This window comes from Salvelinus sp. IW2-2015, linkage group LG3 (genome assembly GCF_002910315.2).
Source record: "Salvelinus sp. IW2-2015 linkage group LG3, ASM291031v2, whole genome shotgun sequence".
In the NCBI taxonomy this organism is placed as follows: domain Eukaryota; kingdom Metazoa; phylum Chordata; class Actinopteri; order Salmoniformes; family Salmonidae; genus Salvelinus; species Salvelinus sp. IW2-2015.
In genome coordinates, this window is record NC_036840.1 from 11,648,086 (window position 1) to 11,666,236 (window position 18,151).

At 41.2% G+C, this 18,151-nt stretch overlaps 1 protein-coding gene across 2 annotated transcripts in view; it reads right to left on the bottom strand.

Annotated features, from left to right (window-relative positions):
- Nucleotides 1-17,253, bottom strand: part of LOC111950689 (myoD family inhibitor domain-containing protein) — a 32,596-nt gene extending 15,343 nt beyond the window's left edge. Inside the window, exons 1-3 of one of the 2 annotated variants that reach the window (XM_023968501.3) lie at nt 16,995-17,253; nt 16,547-16,709; nt 14,562-14,690 (exon numbers count right to left, since the gene is read on the bottom strand). In XM_023968501.3, the coding sequence (XP_023824269.1) occupies nt 14,562-14,690; nt 16,547-16,640 (223 nt within the window). In that variant the 5' untranslated portion in view covers nt 16,641-16,709; nt 16,995-17,253. The remainder of the gene's footprint in view (nt 1-14,561; nt 14,691-16,546; nt 16,710-16,994) is intronic. The other variant, XM_023968492.3, reaches the window with a different exon arrangement.
- Nucleotides 17,254-18,151: the final 898 nt, after the last annotated feature.

Below are 18,151 nucleotides of genomic sequence, written 5' to 3' on the forward strand. Positions count from 1 at the left end.
TGACGAGAATGTAGATGTAAAACAATGCAATTAAAAACAGACACTGCTTTGTCTCCTCGTACAGTGGTCCGCACGCCGCCTCTATAAACAAATATAGACTTTTGGGATCAGATTTCTATGCAATTTGAATTAGACAACTGGTTGGCACAAAGGAGAATTCATTATGCTCCGATTTAAACCCAGGTTGATGGATTTGACAGCTTTTTACGTGACATTGTTAGTAAACTATGGATGGCTAACAAGAAGATTCAACAATTGCTTATTTTCTTAAGCAAATATCCACATGTAACTTGTGAGATATCAACTTTGTTCTTATATAGTGAACATCAACAATCTATTCTGTAATAAGACACATTTTAACAGTGGAATTCAGAATCAGCAACAAACAAACCATACTATAACTAGTACAAAAGTTATCTTAATCTGGCCTCCCGAGTGGTGCAGCGGTCTAAGGCACTGCACCGCGTCACGACAGCCTCGGGTTTGATCCCAGGCTGTGTCACAGCCAGCCGTGACCGGGAGACCCATGAGGCAGCGCACATTTGGCCCAGCTTCGTCCGGTTTAGGGGAGGGTTTGGCCGGCCGGGATTTCCTTGTCTCATCGTGCTCTAGCAACTCCTTGTGGCGGGCCGAGCGCCTGCAAGCTGACCTTGGTCGTCAGTTGGACGGTGTTTCCTCCGACACATTGGTGCGGCTGAGTTAAGCGAGCAGTGTGTCAAGAAGCAGTGCGGCTTGGCAGGGTCGTGTTTCGGACAACTCATGGCTCTCGACCTGTGCATCTCCCAACTCCGTAGGAGAATTGCAGCAAAGAGACAAGACTAACTACCAATTGGATACCACAAAACTGGAGGGTAAAAGTTTTATTTTTTTAATCATTAAAAAATATATAATAAGTTCTCTTAAGCTCAATACCCTTTACTGGCGTAGCCTACTGGGTAGGTACAAACACAGTATGTAGGCAGGACTATGTGCCTATGAAATAAATTACCCATAGCAGCTTGTGTAATAAAGCAGTCTCTTTTCTCATACAGAGGTCATGGAGGCATCCACAAACGACCAACCCACAGTCTGTCTATTCTCTGCCTCAGCCAGCATAATTACCTTCCCCTTTGAAGAAAGTCAAGCTTTCAATTTACAAAGTATAAATAGTTATTAGGAAACCACTGCATAAAAAAAGCAGCGGTTCGAGTTTCCGACACACTAGAAAGCCTAGAAAGTGGTTCAAGTGTGAGCCTACGAAGACACATTTCCAGGGACAGGTTCCGAGTCTCTCGTGGAGACCGAGTTTTATTTTTATCCAGTGAAAGCAATGGGAGACGAAGATGAATGGACAGGAACAGGGTAATATTCATAATCATTGATCACGGTAATGATGATCCTGCCAAAGATGATGGCATGATGAACCATGTAACCACACTGAACCAAGCCAGCTAGTAGAATGTAAAATATACTGTATAACTCCTTCTGGTAATAATAGAGAAATAGAACTAGCAGCAATAGACAATAACAGTTAAACATCAACTTGGATAACAACTGTATACTCTATAGATTGGGTATACAATATAAATGCCTATGTAATATAAATGCACTGCAAAGTCAGTGTTCCTATCCGGACAAGGAAACATATCTCCCATAAAAAAAAGGAACAACTCCCGCTAGTTGAAATAATCATAAGCGATTAAAATTGAACAGTTGTGTGGTTTACCACAAAAACTTGTTCGGAGCTGGTGGACGTACACAACCTGACAGATCGCATTAAAACACCATGTTTAGGAGAGGAGAAGAAAGAAAAAAACACTTCCAATTGGACTTCTAACCACCCTATTTCTAACACATCAACAACTGTTGAGAGTGTACATCTGTAGTTGAATAATACATGGAGTATTCCTCTACACAGGCTGTCAAACATATCAGATGGAACTGGGGGGTGAGTGGTTCTTGACTGTCTAAGCAGCATCCCAATTTGGTCCCTTGTATCTGACAGGCTCAAATATCTCGGGAGCATTTTTAAAAAGGCCAGTGTTTGATGGATTCATGAAGAACACACAAATATAATTGCCATTTGTCACCAAGTCTTCAGTGAGTAGTACGCGACGCCATGGGGACCGTAGCGCCATTGCGCCTAGAGAGCGCTACGGTCTGTGTGCGGGATCACTCTGTATGTAAAACTGTGTATAAACACCTACTTTTTTTTTTATGTGGCAGAAAATAGGTCCTATAGGAAGAATTCAAAATTGCACCCAGAAGACACAAGGAGTATATCACACGGACCCAACAGGAAGACAGAGGAATATGTATGAACATCAACTCAAATGTGCTGCATAAACAAGAATTCTAAAATAGTTCAGGTACCAGAAATAGAGGTCAAAACAGAGAGGTCAAAACAGGGCAGCTTTGAAATTCTAATTTGCACATTACTACACTATAAGTCATAGGTAAGGCAGGAGCTGGATAGGAGTGCAAAAACTAGAGCGGTGTTTCTATGGCTCAATCCTTTTTAATATTAATGGGGGGAGAGAGAGCAAGTTCTGTTTGCAGAGACCTATTAGGATGCCTATCATAAGTAACATACAGTTAGTTATTCAAATGTCACATGTCAGCAGGCTAAACAGATCCATCCAGCCCCATCTCCTAATAGCTAGCTAGATACACCATGCTTGTGGTTAGTGAGTCAAAATGCACTGTGGAAAGTGGAATACTCACAGGAAAAATAATACAAATATGATAAACAAGATGTAAACTAATCCAACAGGAGCATCTTTCAAAAACACTGAAAGACATTTAAAATGGTAATTCTTCCAGTCTTCCACTTGTTTGTTTATCTTTGTACTCTTTACATATGTACATATTATTAACATGTCTCCTGTACATGTTCTGGCCTTATACCTGGTTGATCAAAATGCTAATTTGTGAATGTGCCAATGACCTAGCAGCGGTCTCATCATCCCCTAAACAGCCTGGGGTGGCGTTTCCCCTCCTAACAAACACCCCTGTAATGTCTGGCTAGCTGGGCTGCTCAATCCAAAGGGATATATTTTCTCATTAGAAATTATACATCTCCCATTCCCATATTTATAGACGCAAAACCAGGGGAATTATATGTAGAGAAGGGGGGGGGGGGGTAGCACCATGAACGTTATTACAAAGGCTCTGATTTAAATTTTCCTTCGGCATATCAAAGCTCATTTACAGTTTGACCTTCCAACTCTGTGACAAGGACTTCCTTTATTGTGTCGAAGGACAGGTTGCTGGAAGGGACAAGCAATGTCAGAATCATCATGAATTGTCCTTTCGACTATCCCAACTCAACACAACCCAGGCTGTGATCATTGTACATGCGAGTATCTGGAGTAAAAATAGCATTTTAATTGCATTCAAATTGATTAAATAAAAAWAATCTAGCGTGAAAATGTTGGAGTGTTAGGGTGCTGTAGCTTAGAATAGCCTGGATAAGCTAGTCCAACTAGCCTAGTCAAACTGTAATGGAGACTGACTAGCATTCACCAAAAAAATGTAGTATAGCAGGAAGACATTCAGGCTGTGATCGGCTTGTATAAACGCATCCTTAGTCGTCACAGCTCAAAGCTTGTAGACTGGATATGTCTTTTTGAGTGTAATTGTATCAGGGACTTCATTGGTTGATTATAATATAATATTTATAAAACAAAAACAAAACTTTTTAACTAAGAAGTAATTAGGGAAAATGTATCTTGCTTCAACAGAATAAAACATGTGACAATCACACAATGACTCTGTGGTGGTTGTCTTGGTAATGTCAGATCACTCCTATACTAAAAAAAGTAACCTTCCAACTGATCACAGCTCTATTCATCTTAGCCTAGTGGCGATGGGCCATCTGTGCCTGTTGAGGGAACTAAATTACTTTCTCTGATAGGATACTCTATCAGCAGGATGTGACATGTGATATGACAGAAGTGTTAACTCTATTAGCCCCCCTATCCCCTATTCTGATGGTATTGTATAATATAGAATCTAATTCCTGGAGAAACACCCATATCTACACTCATGTCTTATTTTCCTGCCGTTTTGAATGAGGAATAAGTCACTATTACTCAGCTCTTTTTCACCGTGGCACACTTAATTCTCTGTGACAAATTATCATTCAAATTTTGGTCTTCAAATGTAACCTGCTGTCGTGATCTGACACTTGAGTGTTTTAATATTCTGAGCCATCCTCTCTTTCCCTTGTTTCCAGTCTCTTTCCTTCCTTATTTTAGACTGCCTCGCTCTCACGCTCTTGATAACAATGGCAAGGAAAGCAGGGCGTCTGGGATTTACTAATTTCAAATTTGGTAATTTCGCCACTGATTGAGGGAAAAAAAAATAACCCCTTCGGACCTTGTTCTGCTTAATTACATTTTACAGTGGAGAAGGCAACTTGAAAGACAAGAGCTTGATTCGACGACCTGAACCTTTCAGGCGCTCTTGGGGGAGGTGGAGCCTATCATCAATTATCCTTCGATTTCAAAACGGAACATTTGGTGAGATGAATGTCTGACTGCTATCTAAATCATTAAAAACACCCAATGAGCTGCCTTTTTCTCTTAAATTAATCACATTCAGAGGAAAATCATTCACATTGTGCAAATGCCAAAAGTGTACAGGCATTGAAGTTCTTCTCTTTCCCCCTCTTGTGTTGTGTAGAATTTGGTGTGCTGCTAATTTGAGTGGTGCTAATGTAGCATAACAGAACAGATCAAGGGCATCCACCACAGCCTTAAAACCTGAGCGCAGCAGAATGACACTTTTCTCCCTCCTTTTCATCTAAGATAGAAAAAAAAGACCTGCGCTGTGATTCTGTCTTAAGCTTTATCAAATCCCCATTTTTTCCCCCAATCTGTTTCCATCTGAGAGCAAAAGAGGAATGTAGTAAAATCAAATGTAAAAACGTCTTCACAAGTTTGAGAAAGTGCACATCTTGCACAGATTTAGGCTTTACACAGGCAGCTACCACATTTTCTAGAAAGAACAATGATGACGTGACTCAGAGCAGGCCTAGGGGAGCTGCCAGACTCCATAGTCGCAGAGTGCTCCACCCTCTCTCTGACGACTCAAAACCAAAACAAAGCAACAGAGAAGTGGAGTGAAGAGAGGGGGGGGGGCAGGGGTGAGGAGAAGGGGGAGTATTTTCAATTTCAGTTGAAATCGATGACTCACAGATTCCACCAATTTCAAAATCTCTTTGCTGAAGTTAGCTACAAGTTCCACAGGAAACTGACTTGTTTGAAATTCAAAACGGGGCACAATGCATCTGGAGGGAGGGCATTACTGTACTAACAGCACCTGAGAGGACAAATCATTTTCAAATTAACACACAGTCGACAACAACAAAAAACTAGGCAAAACTGAGCAGTCCAAAACAGCCAGCCAGTATAGGGTCTGTATAGGGCAGTCAGTCTATAAAAAATATCTATAGACATGGTTCCTCTATTTGCTCAGTATCAATCTGAGCATTAACCAGAGCTAATGGGACAGCTGTGGGTCAATGGTCTTTGTCTTCATAGGTGCCAATCAGGGCCTTAAGCTGTGTGATCAGACTAGGGGACAGAGGTGCTAGTCTGCCTCTGAGTRSGTTTTTAACGGAGACGGCCGTATTGATTTCAGCTCGAGCCGGGGAGCGCCGTCTGCACGGTGTCTGAATGGAGCCAGCCCAGCCGGGTCCTCAGTCACAGTCCAGTGATCAGAGCCCTGGCAGAATGACCTACCAGAGAGGTGGTGAACCTGCAAACACCGTGGGGGCAACATCACTCGAGATCTCTGTAATAGAAAAGGGTTTTAACCTTAATGTCGGAGCCAAAACCCTGTTAGAGGCCAAGTAATCCCCCCTGCACCGCTCTCATTTGAAGTGGGCCCCTGTGTGTGTGTGTATGTGTGTGTGTGTGTGTGTGTGTGTGTGTGTGTGTGAGAGAGAGACTTTCCCTCTCTCTGCTCCAAGGCACTACCCCTGTGCTGTGTTGTGGGGTTGGTTTGGTTTGGGAGCCAACAGAGTGGAGCTGCACTAGGGCATTACTGTTCAGGGAATGCAGCAGAGCCTTTGTAGTAGAGTTGATACAGTGGAGCTCTGTGCACACCTGCTCTGACTGCTCCAAGAAGACAGGTAAACTAGGGAATGCGATCTAGGCCTGTGTGTTTTACTATTATTAGAAAAACTGACAATAATTTGAATTTGTTTGAATACTCAAATCCTCCCTCCAACAGTGCAAAACAATCAATCTTTCATTCTCCATAGTCTTTGTTTCTTTTGTTCTCCATAGCCAATAACCTTGTGTGTTTGAATCATGACGGTGATATCTGATATCCACACATTAGAAATACTTGTGTATGAAATTTCAGTACATAAATGGAGGTGTGCATACACTGCCTTCGGAAAGTATTCAGACCCCTTGACTTATTCCACTTTGTTACATTACAGCCTTAATTTAAAATGGATTAAATAAATAAAAATYCTCAGCAATCTACACACAATACCCCATGMTGACAAAGCGAAAAGAGGTTGGTAGAATTTTTTGATAATTTATTACAAATAAAACAGAAATAGCTTATTTACATAAGTATTCAGAACCTTTGCTATGAGACTCGAAATTGAGCTCAGGTGCATCCTGTTTACATTGATCATCCTTGAGATGTGTCTACAACTTGGAGTCCACCTGTGGTAAATTCAATTGATCGGACATGATTTGGAAAGGCACACACACACCTGTCGATATAAAAGGTCCCACAGTTGACAGTGCATGTCACGGAGCAAAGTACAGAGAGATCCTTGATGAAAACCTGCTCCAGAGCACTCAGGACCTCAAGACTGGGACAAATGTTCACCTTCCAACAGGAAAACGACCCTGAGCACACAGCCAAGACAACGCAGGAGTGGCTTCGGGACAAGTCTCTGAATGTCCTTGAGTGGCCCAGCCAGAGCCCGGACTTGAACCTGATCTAACATCTCTGGAGAGACCAGAAAATAGCTGTTCAGCAACGCTCCCCATCTAACCTGATAGCTTGAGAGGATCTGCAGAGAAGAACGGGCGAAACTCCCCAAATACAGGTGTGCCAAGCTTCATACCCAAGATGACTCGAGGCTGTAATCGCTGCCAAAGGTGCTTCAACAAAGTACTGAGTAAAGGGTCTGAATACTTATGTAAATGTGATATTTTTTTTCCTTCATTTTATTATTAGCAAAAATGTCTACAAACTTGTTTTTGCTTTGTCATTATGGGGTATCGTGTGTAGATTGATGAGGGGGAAAAAACAATGTACGCATTTTAGAATAAGGCTGTAACCTAACAAAATGTGGAAAAAGTCAAGGGGTCTTAMTACTTTCCGAAGGCACTGTATCTAATCATTTCACTTAAGTATTTTCAATCTCTTTTTTTGTTTAAAACATCCACAATGAATAGGCTTCAACACTTCTGGAAACGCTAATTGGAATGCTTGAAATTTCCCAGATGAAATCCATCTACAGCAAGACAATGAGGAAATAATTACCACAGAGGTAGAATTACATTGGCCATTTTAATCAACCCGTGCTACCATTTCACCCTATTTATACTGTTTTTGATTCCATGACCCACTGGTAAGTAATCACTTGAAAATTACGCCTCTGTTTTTAAATGGGCTCTTGCTTTAGACACATTTTTTCAGTATAGACGGGGGTCTACTGGATTACAATAAAGATTTAGCTCTTGGATAACAACAACCATCACGCTGTTCTTTTTGGCAGAAATACTAGCACAAAAAAAAAATGATAGACATTTTTTTATTATATATATATATACATATAAACGTTTCTGAAGTTCACAGGACCTTACCCTGTATACTAACTAGGGTGTTACATTTTGCATGTGGGTCTAACTCATCTTTACACAACACTATTCAAAACAATGACGATACCTGTATGTCTCACTATTCTGCATTCATTTCATAGATGCTATATTGAGGCATCAATAAGCAAGAAGAGAGCTCTTCTGCGACATCCACCAGCGGAGCAATAATTCATCGACATATATCTACCATTGGAAGTGTCAAAAATTAAACTTCCTTAAGGTCATTTCTGCACCCGGGTAATAACCTTGAAGCTTCCAGAGTAAAAGCACAATCAGGGATTCACACAAAGGCCACACTAATGTCTTTCTTTTCAAGGCGACAGCCATGTCATTTGACCTCACGTCTCTTTATCCACGGCGAGAGCACTTCAACTATTTGACAATCACAGTGAATAATGTGTCGATTAAACACCTAAAACTGGCGTTAGATCATGGCAATTTATTTAAGGCCCGGGCCTGCAGAGCCAAAGCCCAGTCTGGAGGAGATATCAGCTGAGTGTATTCCTCTAGGGGCCGAGCCACACAAGACCCTGCTAGCTGCCACATACTGGGGACTTATAGTTGAAGGGCTCTAACAAGAAACAGTGACCTGAAGATACATGCCCTTTAMACTTTGCATATTAAAAAAGGTCAGAAATAACTTGAGCTAAATAAACACAAGTTTAACTGTTAAAGAGTAACTTTAATGAAATAACAATTTTTTTCAGCGAAAACCAGATGTTTCCGGCTAAGTTGTAGTGAAACACGTCAATTCCGGTCTTCATTTTAACAGTTTACTGCAAAAGTGATATTTTGGTCTTTTTAGTAGAAAATCTAGCTCTTTTTGCCCTTAGCGGATCAACTCTACCTTGAGAAGGTTCCAATATGTCATCTCAATGGAAGGGTTCAGTATGAAATACACTCCCTTCTAGATGTGCTGAGTGGTACCACCTCAAGGCTTACTGTAAAAGCAGATGACAGCGCGCCTTATTTGGCAATGGTCTTGGTAAGTGGAGTGTGCCAATATATCTTGCATGACGCTTCCTTGACTACTGACGTTACAAAATTCAAAAGGCAGTAAGGCACGTTTCCACATGACCAAATTCAACATTTCTGCTTACCGTTTCATACACATCTATGTGCTTTTACGAAAATAAAAAAAATGTAGGCTATGAGAATTATACGTTTATATTTGTAGCTACATCCACCGTCCAAAGACAGATGACAATGGTGGTCATGCCAACTATTTTCCCCAATCTCTATAACTGGCACAGTCTGCTTAAACAGCTCATAGTTAGTTCACTGGTTGTGAGTTCTAATCCCACAAGGGGCAGATATTTTTCCTGTGCCCAAACACTTTTAATTCTGAAAAGTGAAACCATACCTGTGAGGGGTCGCCCTGATAGTAGTTGTAGATTTTTATACAGTACCCAAGACCAATCTGAGAGTTAATTTGACCATTGGAAAAAGAGCTACTTCAATATTGCAAATTGTATTGAGACCCTAATTTTCACTTTGAAGGTGAGGATTGCACTTTTCTTCCCACAGCAAGAACGCAATAAATGTGAGTCCACGTTTCATAATTTTTTTTGTGCCCCATGGGGGATTTGAACTTACACCACAGGTGGCAATAGATAAAGAACTCAGCGCCTTACCACTGTGAGCCAACTGTCCAGAGGCTAATATACTCGCAATGCACAGAATTGTATTATCAGAGTTTGCCAGTGGACTTCTGGTAAGTATGTTTTAGTGAGAAAGTGTTGGGATCAGGTACAACTAAGTTTACCCACCCACAAAATTAATATTTAGGAGCATTCCCCCCCACCCACTTCTCGCCTGAATGCATTCTTTTTGGGGGGAAGAGGTTGGGCAAAGGTTGAAATTGGGGCTAAAGTTCCCCTTTAAGACAAAACGTTCAAATAACAAGCGCCAGCTTTTCTGTTTTGATTCAGGCTAATAAAAAACAACAGCCCAAGACAAATCTAGGGCACACAACAAGTTGGAAATCGGACAGAGGGATGAAAGAAAAAAGGAATAAATTGGCACTGTGTGGTCAGTCAGATGATTTCCTGTTTCAGTAAGTGAGGGCTTCATTAGAATCAACCAGACCAGTTCAGTGTTCATCAGCTCCTCGCCCTGGATATCCAACATTGCATTCTGTAAGCTAACTGTATATTCAAAAGATGTCCATTCAATTTGCTAAACAGAACCTCTATACACAGATTACGTTTTTATAATTATTTGAAGTGACTAAGACATGTTCCTGTACCTTTCCCTCAAAAGGAGATTTGTCGTGTCCCTCACTTTCATATTCCCCAAACACCCAGTCTGTGGGGGGTAACTACAACTACTACATTAAAACTGTTGTCACAGACTTCTTTATTTTTAGATGAAAGTGATGCATTTTACTTGCCAGTAGTGCATTACATACATTACATTTTTTTATTTCAGCTTTATTTAACCAGGTAGGCCAGCTGAGAACAAGTTCTCATTTACAACTGCGACCTGGCCAAGATAAAGCAAAGCAGTGCAACAAAAAACAACAGAGTTACACATAGGATAAACAAAAGTAGTCAATAACACAATATAGAAATCTATATAGTGTGTGCAAATGGACTAAGGAGGTGAGGCAATAAATAGGCCATAGTAGCGAAGTAATTACAATTTAGCAAATTAACACTGGAGTGATAGATGTTCAGATGATGATGTGCAAGTAGAAATACTRGTGTGCAAAAGAGCAAAAAAATTAATAAAAACATGGGGATGAGGTAGGTAGTTTGGTGGGCTATTTACAGATGTGCTATGTACAGCTGCAGCGGTCGGTAAACTGCTCAGATAGCTGATGCTTAAAGTTAGTGAGGGAGACATAAGTCTCTAACTTCAGCGATTTTTGCAATTCGTTCCAGTCATTGGAACAGGCAGCCAAAGGTGGTGTTGGCTTTGGGGATGACCAGTGAGATATACCTGCTGGATCGCGTGCTACGGGTGGGTGTTATGGTGACCAGCGAGCTGAGATAAGGCAGAGCTTCACCTAGCAAAGACATAGATGACCTGGAGCAGGTGGGTCTGACGACGAATATGTAGAGAGGGCCAGCCGACGAGAGCATGCAGGTCGCAGTGGTGGGTGGTACATGGGGCTTGTGACAAAACGGATGGCACTGTGAGAGACTGCATCCAATTTGTTGAGTAGAGTGTTGGAGGCTATTTTGTAAATGACATCGCCGAAGTCGAGGATCGGTAGGATGGTCAGTTTTACGAGGGTATGTTTGGCAGCGTGAGTGAAGGAGGCTTTGTTGTGAAATAGGAAGCCAATTCTAGATTTAATTTTGGATTGGAGATGCTTAATACGAGTCTGGAAGGAGAGTTTACGGTCTAGCCAGACACCTASGTATTTGTAGTTGTCCACATATTCTAAGTCAGAACCGTCCAGAGTAGTGATGCTAGTCAGGCGGGCGGGTGCGGGCAGCAATCGGTTGAAGAGCATGCATTTAGTTTCACTAGCGTTTAAGAGCAGTTGGAGGCCACGGAAGGAGTGTTGTATGGCATTGAAGCTCGTTTGGAAGTTTGTGAACTTTTTTGGGGTAGGGGGCAGCATTCGGAATTTTTGAAAAGAGTGCCCAAAGTAAACTGCCTGCTACTCCGGCCCACAAGCTAGGATATGCATATAATTACAGATAGATTTGGATAGAAAACTCGAAAGTTTCCAAAAAACTGTTAAAATAATGTCTGAGTATAACAGAACTGAAATTGCAGGCGAAAACCTGTGGAAAATCCATCCAGGAAGTGCTATTATTTTGAAATTGATGTTTTTCCATTGAAAGCCTATCCACCATTTAAAGGGATAGGACCCAGATTCCATTCCCTATGGCTTCCACTAGCTGTGAACTCTTTAGACATTGTTTCAGGCCTTTATTCTGAAAAATGAGGGAGAATGAGCAGTTTCAATGAGAGGCCAGTGGAATTTCCCAATTGGTGCGCAATCCCGAGAGCGCGCTTTCTTGTTTTTCTTTTATATTGACGACGCTATTGTCCGGTTGAAATATCGATTATTTAGGCTAAAAACAACAGAGGATTGATTATAAACATCGTTTGCTGATTTGTAGGGATCCAGATTCTGCAGCTCTTTCAGGACGTCAGCTGTCTGGATTTGGGTGAAGGAGAAGCAGGGGGGGGCTTGGGCCAGTTGCTGCGGGGGGTGCAGAGCTGTTGGCCAGGGTTGGGGTAGCCAGGTGGAAAGTGTGGCCAACCATCATCCAAAATTCCATAACCATCACAACCCTACCTACACCTGCTAGCTACAGTAGCTAACCTTGGTTTGACAAGTTCTTGCTTCGAAATCCTTTTTCGAAGCTGCTCCGGTAAACAAACCAATGGCAAGTCATTAGCGTAAGACCGAAAAGGCGCCCAGGAAAAGTTGAACATCCTAGAAACAAAGAGCTACTGTGTCAGAATGTAAACAATCCTCTAACCACAACTACATGGATGGAAGCTATCGGGTTGTTGTTGCTATTAGCGTTGCCGGAAACCACACTCTCCTTATGGAGTGGCAAACACAAGAGGGGTTTAGAGGAGTTAGAGTTGCTGCTTTTTCTGATTCTACTGCTGTACTATTCAGACCTGTAATGTGGATAATCAAGTCTGTTTCAAAACGGTAAATCTTGAGGTAATGAGATTTTCTTTTGCCAAGAGGCCAAAGCAGTGTGATTTAAGTGTAAAATATTGCTTCTGCAAACTCTGCAGGTTAAATGACAAGCAGTAAGAGGCATTGTGAGTGGGTTAATAGTGACACTTGAAGACAAGAGATTGGTTGGTAGTGAATTGGCAGAACATTCTGGATAGAACAGAACAGGTTGTTTCTATTATCACAGTTCTAACTCAGTAGGACTCAGAGTTGTAAATAGGGTGTGACATGTACTTTCCATTCCCCCCCAAAAAGTGAGAACTTTCCAATCAATTTATTTTAGTTTCCCCTATTATTTCTGCTGAACAAAAGGGCACAATGATGCATGAGGAAGCGTTTACATTGCTTAACCCTTTACACTTGTGGGAATTGAAATGTTTTACAGAAGAAATATGAAATGCATAACCATTGTAGCAGTTGAAAGGGAAGAGTTTGGCGATAATGGGACAATTATTACACTAAAAGGTGAGGATACAACAGTTCACCAGACAAGACTGAATCCAACCATTACACTTGATTTTCTATACATGTTGCCGCATTTGTTGATAATGAAATCGGAAAATACACTGGAGACATTCTGTAACATGATAAGACTATTCCTGGAAAATGTGGGGACGGTGCATCATAAGACAAACAAATGACAGGGGTTTGGTTGAGGACTAACTGGTGACCCCAAGTGGCCACACACACCTCTCCAAAGTGTGCCTAATTCCTAAGCAATTTCAATGCACTTCTAATGATTCAAAGAACAGCCTTCAACTCTTCTTGTCGAGCGCGGTGCTCAAGTTCAGAACGCCTGCCAGTCGAAATCCATACAGCGCTGTGAAGCACATAGCCAGAGCTCTGACGTCATGTATARCATGTTACTGTACAGCCACTATGTTCCAATTTAGACGCTTATTAGTGACATTTTCAACCCATTTACTGGTATGAGTGTAAAGGGTTAAGAAACAACCAAGTGTGTATCACCTTAACTGCAAAATAACCACAGATTGCTTTGCTGTTGCTATGGCCCCTTCTCTCCTTTCATTAGTAACTAAATCTTTCAGCCAGGTAGCATATTTACATTTTAGTCACTTAGTACAGGGTTTCCCAAACTCGGTCCTGGGGGCCCCCCTGGGTGCACATCCCTAGCACTACACAGTTGATTCAAATAACCAACTCATGATCAAGCTTGGATTATTTGAATCAGGGCCCCCACCAGAGAGTTTGGGAAACCCTGATTTAGCAGACGCTCTTATCCAGAGCGACTTAGAGTTAGTGCACTCATCTTAAGATAGCTAGGCGGGACAACCACATATCAGTCAATAGTACATTCTTCCTCAAAGTAGCCATCAGCAAAGTCAGCGCTAGTAAGGGAGATTTCTTTTCACAAATAAGGAGAACTAAGCATTTTATCCGCTTCACTCTAAATATGGCTACAGTSCAAACACACTAAAACACTATACGTGCCTTCTAAAATGATTTAAGTGCACTGAAAGCTGAAACAAGTGGGCCTAGACAGTCAAAGCCAAACCACAACAGGATTTCCTCACTCACGCTACAGAAAGCTGAAGGGTTAGAAGAGCAACCAGGAGGAAACATGCCAACTATTCGTCCTTATAGCAGAATGAGAGAACGTGCATGTTACTTCATCCCATGTTATTGTTATTTAATCCCACAAGCCATTGTATTAGACTTCAATACCATCTTGCCATTTCTCTCTGAAACTGGGAGGGTGACTTTTCAGAGGGACCATCTGTCAACTGGCATACGTCACTCTGCCACAGGGCCTAGCAGTGACAAGTGTTGATTGATGATGCCAGTTTATGACAAGTCCGAAGGTCCTGACAGAACATGGTCATGACAAAAACATTACTCAGGTAAGATAGCTGGGCTTGGCTACTGCACAAGGCTATACATGTTTAGAGTATTTCTGTCGCTATGTCATTGTTTCTGTCAATGTGTACAGTACAATTGTTAGGTATTGTGTTTTGTGTGGATCCCATTAAAGTAACAGATGAGGATCTGGGCAAACACGTAATAGCAGGATTTCCTGAGGTGCCCCTCATTGTAACACTTACTTCGAACAGGGTCAAAATAGGTAGGGTTTTCCCCCGTCACGTGACTTTGTACTTCAGTGGACGTGCCTCTGGGACACGATGTTCTGGATGGGTTTGTAGTTTCAGATGATTCGTTACTGCCACAAGCATCTAGGACCAAAGCACACAACATAAGAAATTGAACAACTGTTTAGCCTAAAAAGAAGGGGGGAGGGAGAGCACGACAAACAGATTGTTTGCATGCCCTCCCGTTGAACAACTCAACTGGTCAAAATAAAGTTGCATTATGTACCTCTACTCAGAAACAGATGTAAAAGGTGAGGAGAAGGTCAACTTCGGTGGACGTAATACTAATATCAGGGACAGAAGGACAAGCCAAGCCAGGGCTGCCTTATTTTTGCCAGAGAAAACATTGTCCCTTTCCTTTCCTTTGTCGAAAGGTTACACAACAGACTCGGGAGCAAGGCGGTTCAGGTAAAAGCCAATGCCAGATTTCTGGATCWAATTTTCTCTACTCCCGGCTGTGCACTACCTGCCAAGGTTGTTAGAACCATAAAAACAGCATTCATCTACATTGAAAAACGTATGTAGGTAAAAACCTGCTCCAATAACTATGCAAAAGGTCAGCCGTCTCTCCGAGTGACGTTATTAGTACTGTGTTCCCTCATCAAATACTGTACATTAAATGATTATTGCAAGAGTGCCGTCTCCATTCCTGCTATGTTTAGCCAATAGGGTACAACAACAAAAAACATCTACAATGGCTTTATGACATACAAAAGAAAGGAGGACCAAGGCACTCTTCATACAATTAATTAAAATGCATTTATTTGTATGGCATGCTCAATGGAAACAAAGTTCTACATTTCTCATGCGTTTAGGCTGCATGGCTTTCGTCAGGGAATCTTTATGACATAGTTGAAAAAACAAATTCCCGTTTGCTTCAGACAGATCCTGCTTCTTTCTTCTTCATTTTATGTTTTGGTTGTAACCATAGCCCTTTTCATGTTGTTTTGTTCTGAAAAAGAAGGTGACGAATGGCTCAGCACAACATGGCAAATGTTATTTTCCTTGGCCGGATGATGTATTTGTTGCAGGCCTGTAATGCTGTCGCTCTGTTTAGTAAGCAATGGCAGATAGATAAATGAGCCACAGTGGCTCTAGAGATATGGCCCAATCTTAGCCAGAGGCAGGGGCTGATAGATGGCAAGTCTTTAGTCTTGGTGTGACTCCCTCCCTCTCAGATCGATGCACACTTACAGTAGCAGTGTGTGATGCATCGCTGTATTTAGTGATTACAGTTAGAAATAAATTAGCCTATTCTCAGAACATCTACAGCCTCCTGAGAGAGGGGAAATCCAGTCTTAACTGAGAAAGGCTTTGAAGGTCCAGCRAAAATCCATTTGCCACCCGTCCCTGTGATTGCTTACTCTGTCCTACTTTGCTATTTTTGACAGTGCTGTAATGATGCTTGGTATAAATAGGATGGGTAACGGTTCAGTGGCTGTTTGAAAGAAGGGGGAAAAAAACGGGGCCAAGCTTATTTTACATGTGATAATCTTACGGGCAACTACAAAGTTAATTAAAAACTATAATTGGCTGTGGTTCCTGCTAATAGTCACCAAGGCGTTCCTTCAATCTTTATTGTGAAATAATGAAAACATTATCATGCCTAATGCTGGTGTATAGCTACTGATGTCTGGCAAAACGACAGGAATATAATTTAGAGGGAATGGGTTCATGTTGGTTGTTATTATTGTTCTGAGTGAACTGATGGATTCTGACATGCAAGGAAAACAAGATCATGTTTGATGACTAATGATGACTAATTTTCCATCTTGACCAAGTTATTATTGATGGAATATTCCATCAATGGTAAATTGACAACAGGGTTAATTGAAAGTGGAAGAGACATAGAGCACAAGTACAACACCTTCACCAAATAAATAAACAACAATTGCATAACAGGCATGTTGTCAGCCCTTATATGCAGTATAATGTCATACCGTGAGAGTTTGGGAGAAGAGGACTTGTCTCCTGTTGAATGTTCTTCCCTGGCCCAGCAGGCCCTTCCAGAGGTAAGACGGTCTCAGTGGACATGAGACAGTCCTCTTGGAGTGATACACGACAGATAAAGATGAGCCTCCGTTTCCTCCTTAGTCCTCAATCCTGGGGATTTGAATGTAGACTTGAGTAACAAACTACCACTCAAGTAAACGACAATGAGCAAGTTACTGGTTCTCTCTCATAGAGAGCAGAGTATGAGTGACGTCAAACCACAATATGTCGTTAAAAGTAAGTGGAATTTTCCCACTTTACTGCCTTACAKAAACTATAGAAACGGAAAGGAAATCTGCAACTAAGTCGTTTAAATGTATAAATATGGTTATTTATTATCGAATAAATCATAAGCAAAACTATGTAAACATGCATAATAAGTTTGTTGATAAGTACCTTACAAACATGACAACTCCCTGTCTCAAGTCTGACTTATTCCCATCCCTCCTCCACAGTGAAACGCCTTCTCGTTGGAAAATTCCGCACGAGTTGTAAATTCAAATATCTCCAAAGTTATCAATACGTTTCCAATGATTCCGTTTATCGCGCTATTCGCGCGGGAAAAGTTGAAATATTACTCCTAATGTCATCGACATTCTGCTGGTTCGCTTGAAAAAAGTTTGGACTAAAACATTTTCATCATATCCGGATTCCGAAAGCCACTCGCGCATGCTCGGCCAGCTGCAGAAATTAGAGAGCTCGCGTGCAGTGTGTCTAAGGACCATGGGAAAATGTTGGAGAAGTAAACTTTGACGTGTAAACTATTGCCACTTGACTGTATCCTAAACAAAGTGTCCTCGAAGTATAGCTGCTGCTTATTTGCTCTGAATAGTATTACCTATCATTATCTTGATATCCATCGATGCACCTTGTCCAATAATGTGGCAGAGCATCCTCCAACTCATCACACAACTCAAATAGTTTTTATCTAACTATTAGGCTGATCACTACTGAAGTTTAAAACTTATTGAAGAGTACTTAAAAAAAAAAAAAAGTTGCATGGACTCTTAAATAGTGTTTAAGATKATTTTTGAATTACTACCTCATCTCTGTAACCCACACATAGAAGTATCCGTAAGGTCCCTCAGTCGAGCAGTAAATTTCCAATAAAGATTCAACCAGAAAGATCTGGGAGATTTTCACAAAGAAGGGCACCTATTGTTAGATAAATATACAGTACCAGTCAAAAGTTTGGACACACCWACTTATTCCAGAGTTTTTCTTTATTTTCACTATTTTCTACATTGCAGAATAAAACTATGAAAKAACACATATGGAATAATGTAGTAACCAAAAAAGTGTTAAACAAATCTAAATATTATATATTTGAGAATCTTCAAAGTAGGCATCCGTTGCCTTGAAGACAGCTTTGCACACTCTTGGCATTCTCTCAACCAGCTTCATGAGGTAGTCACCTGAAATGCATTTCAATTAACAGAGGTGCCTTGTTAAAAGTTAAATTGTGGAATTTCTTTCCTTCTTAATGCATTTGAGCCAATCAGTTGTGTTGTGACTAGGTAGGGGTGGTATACAGAAGATAGCCCTATTTGGTA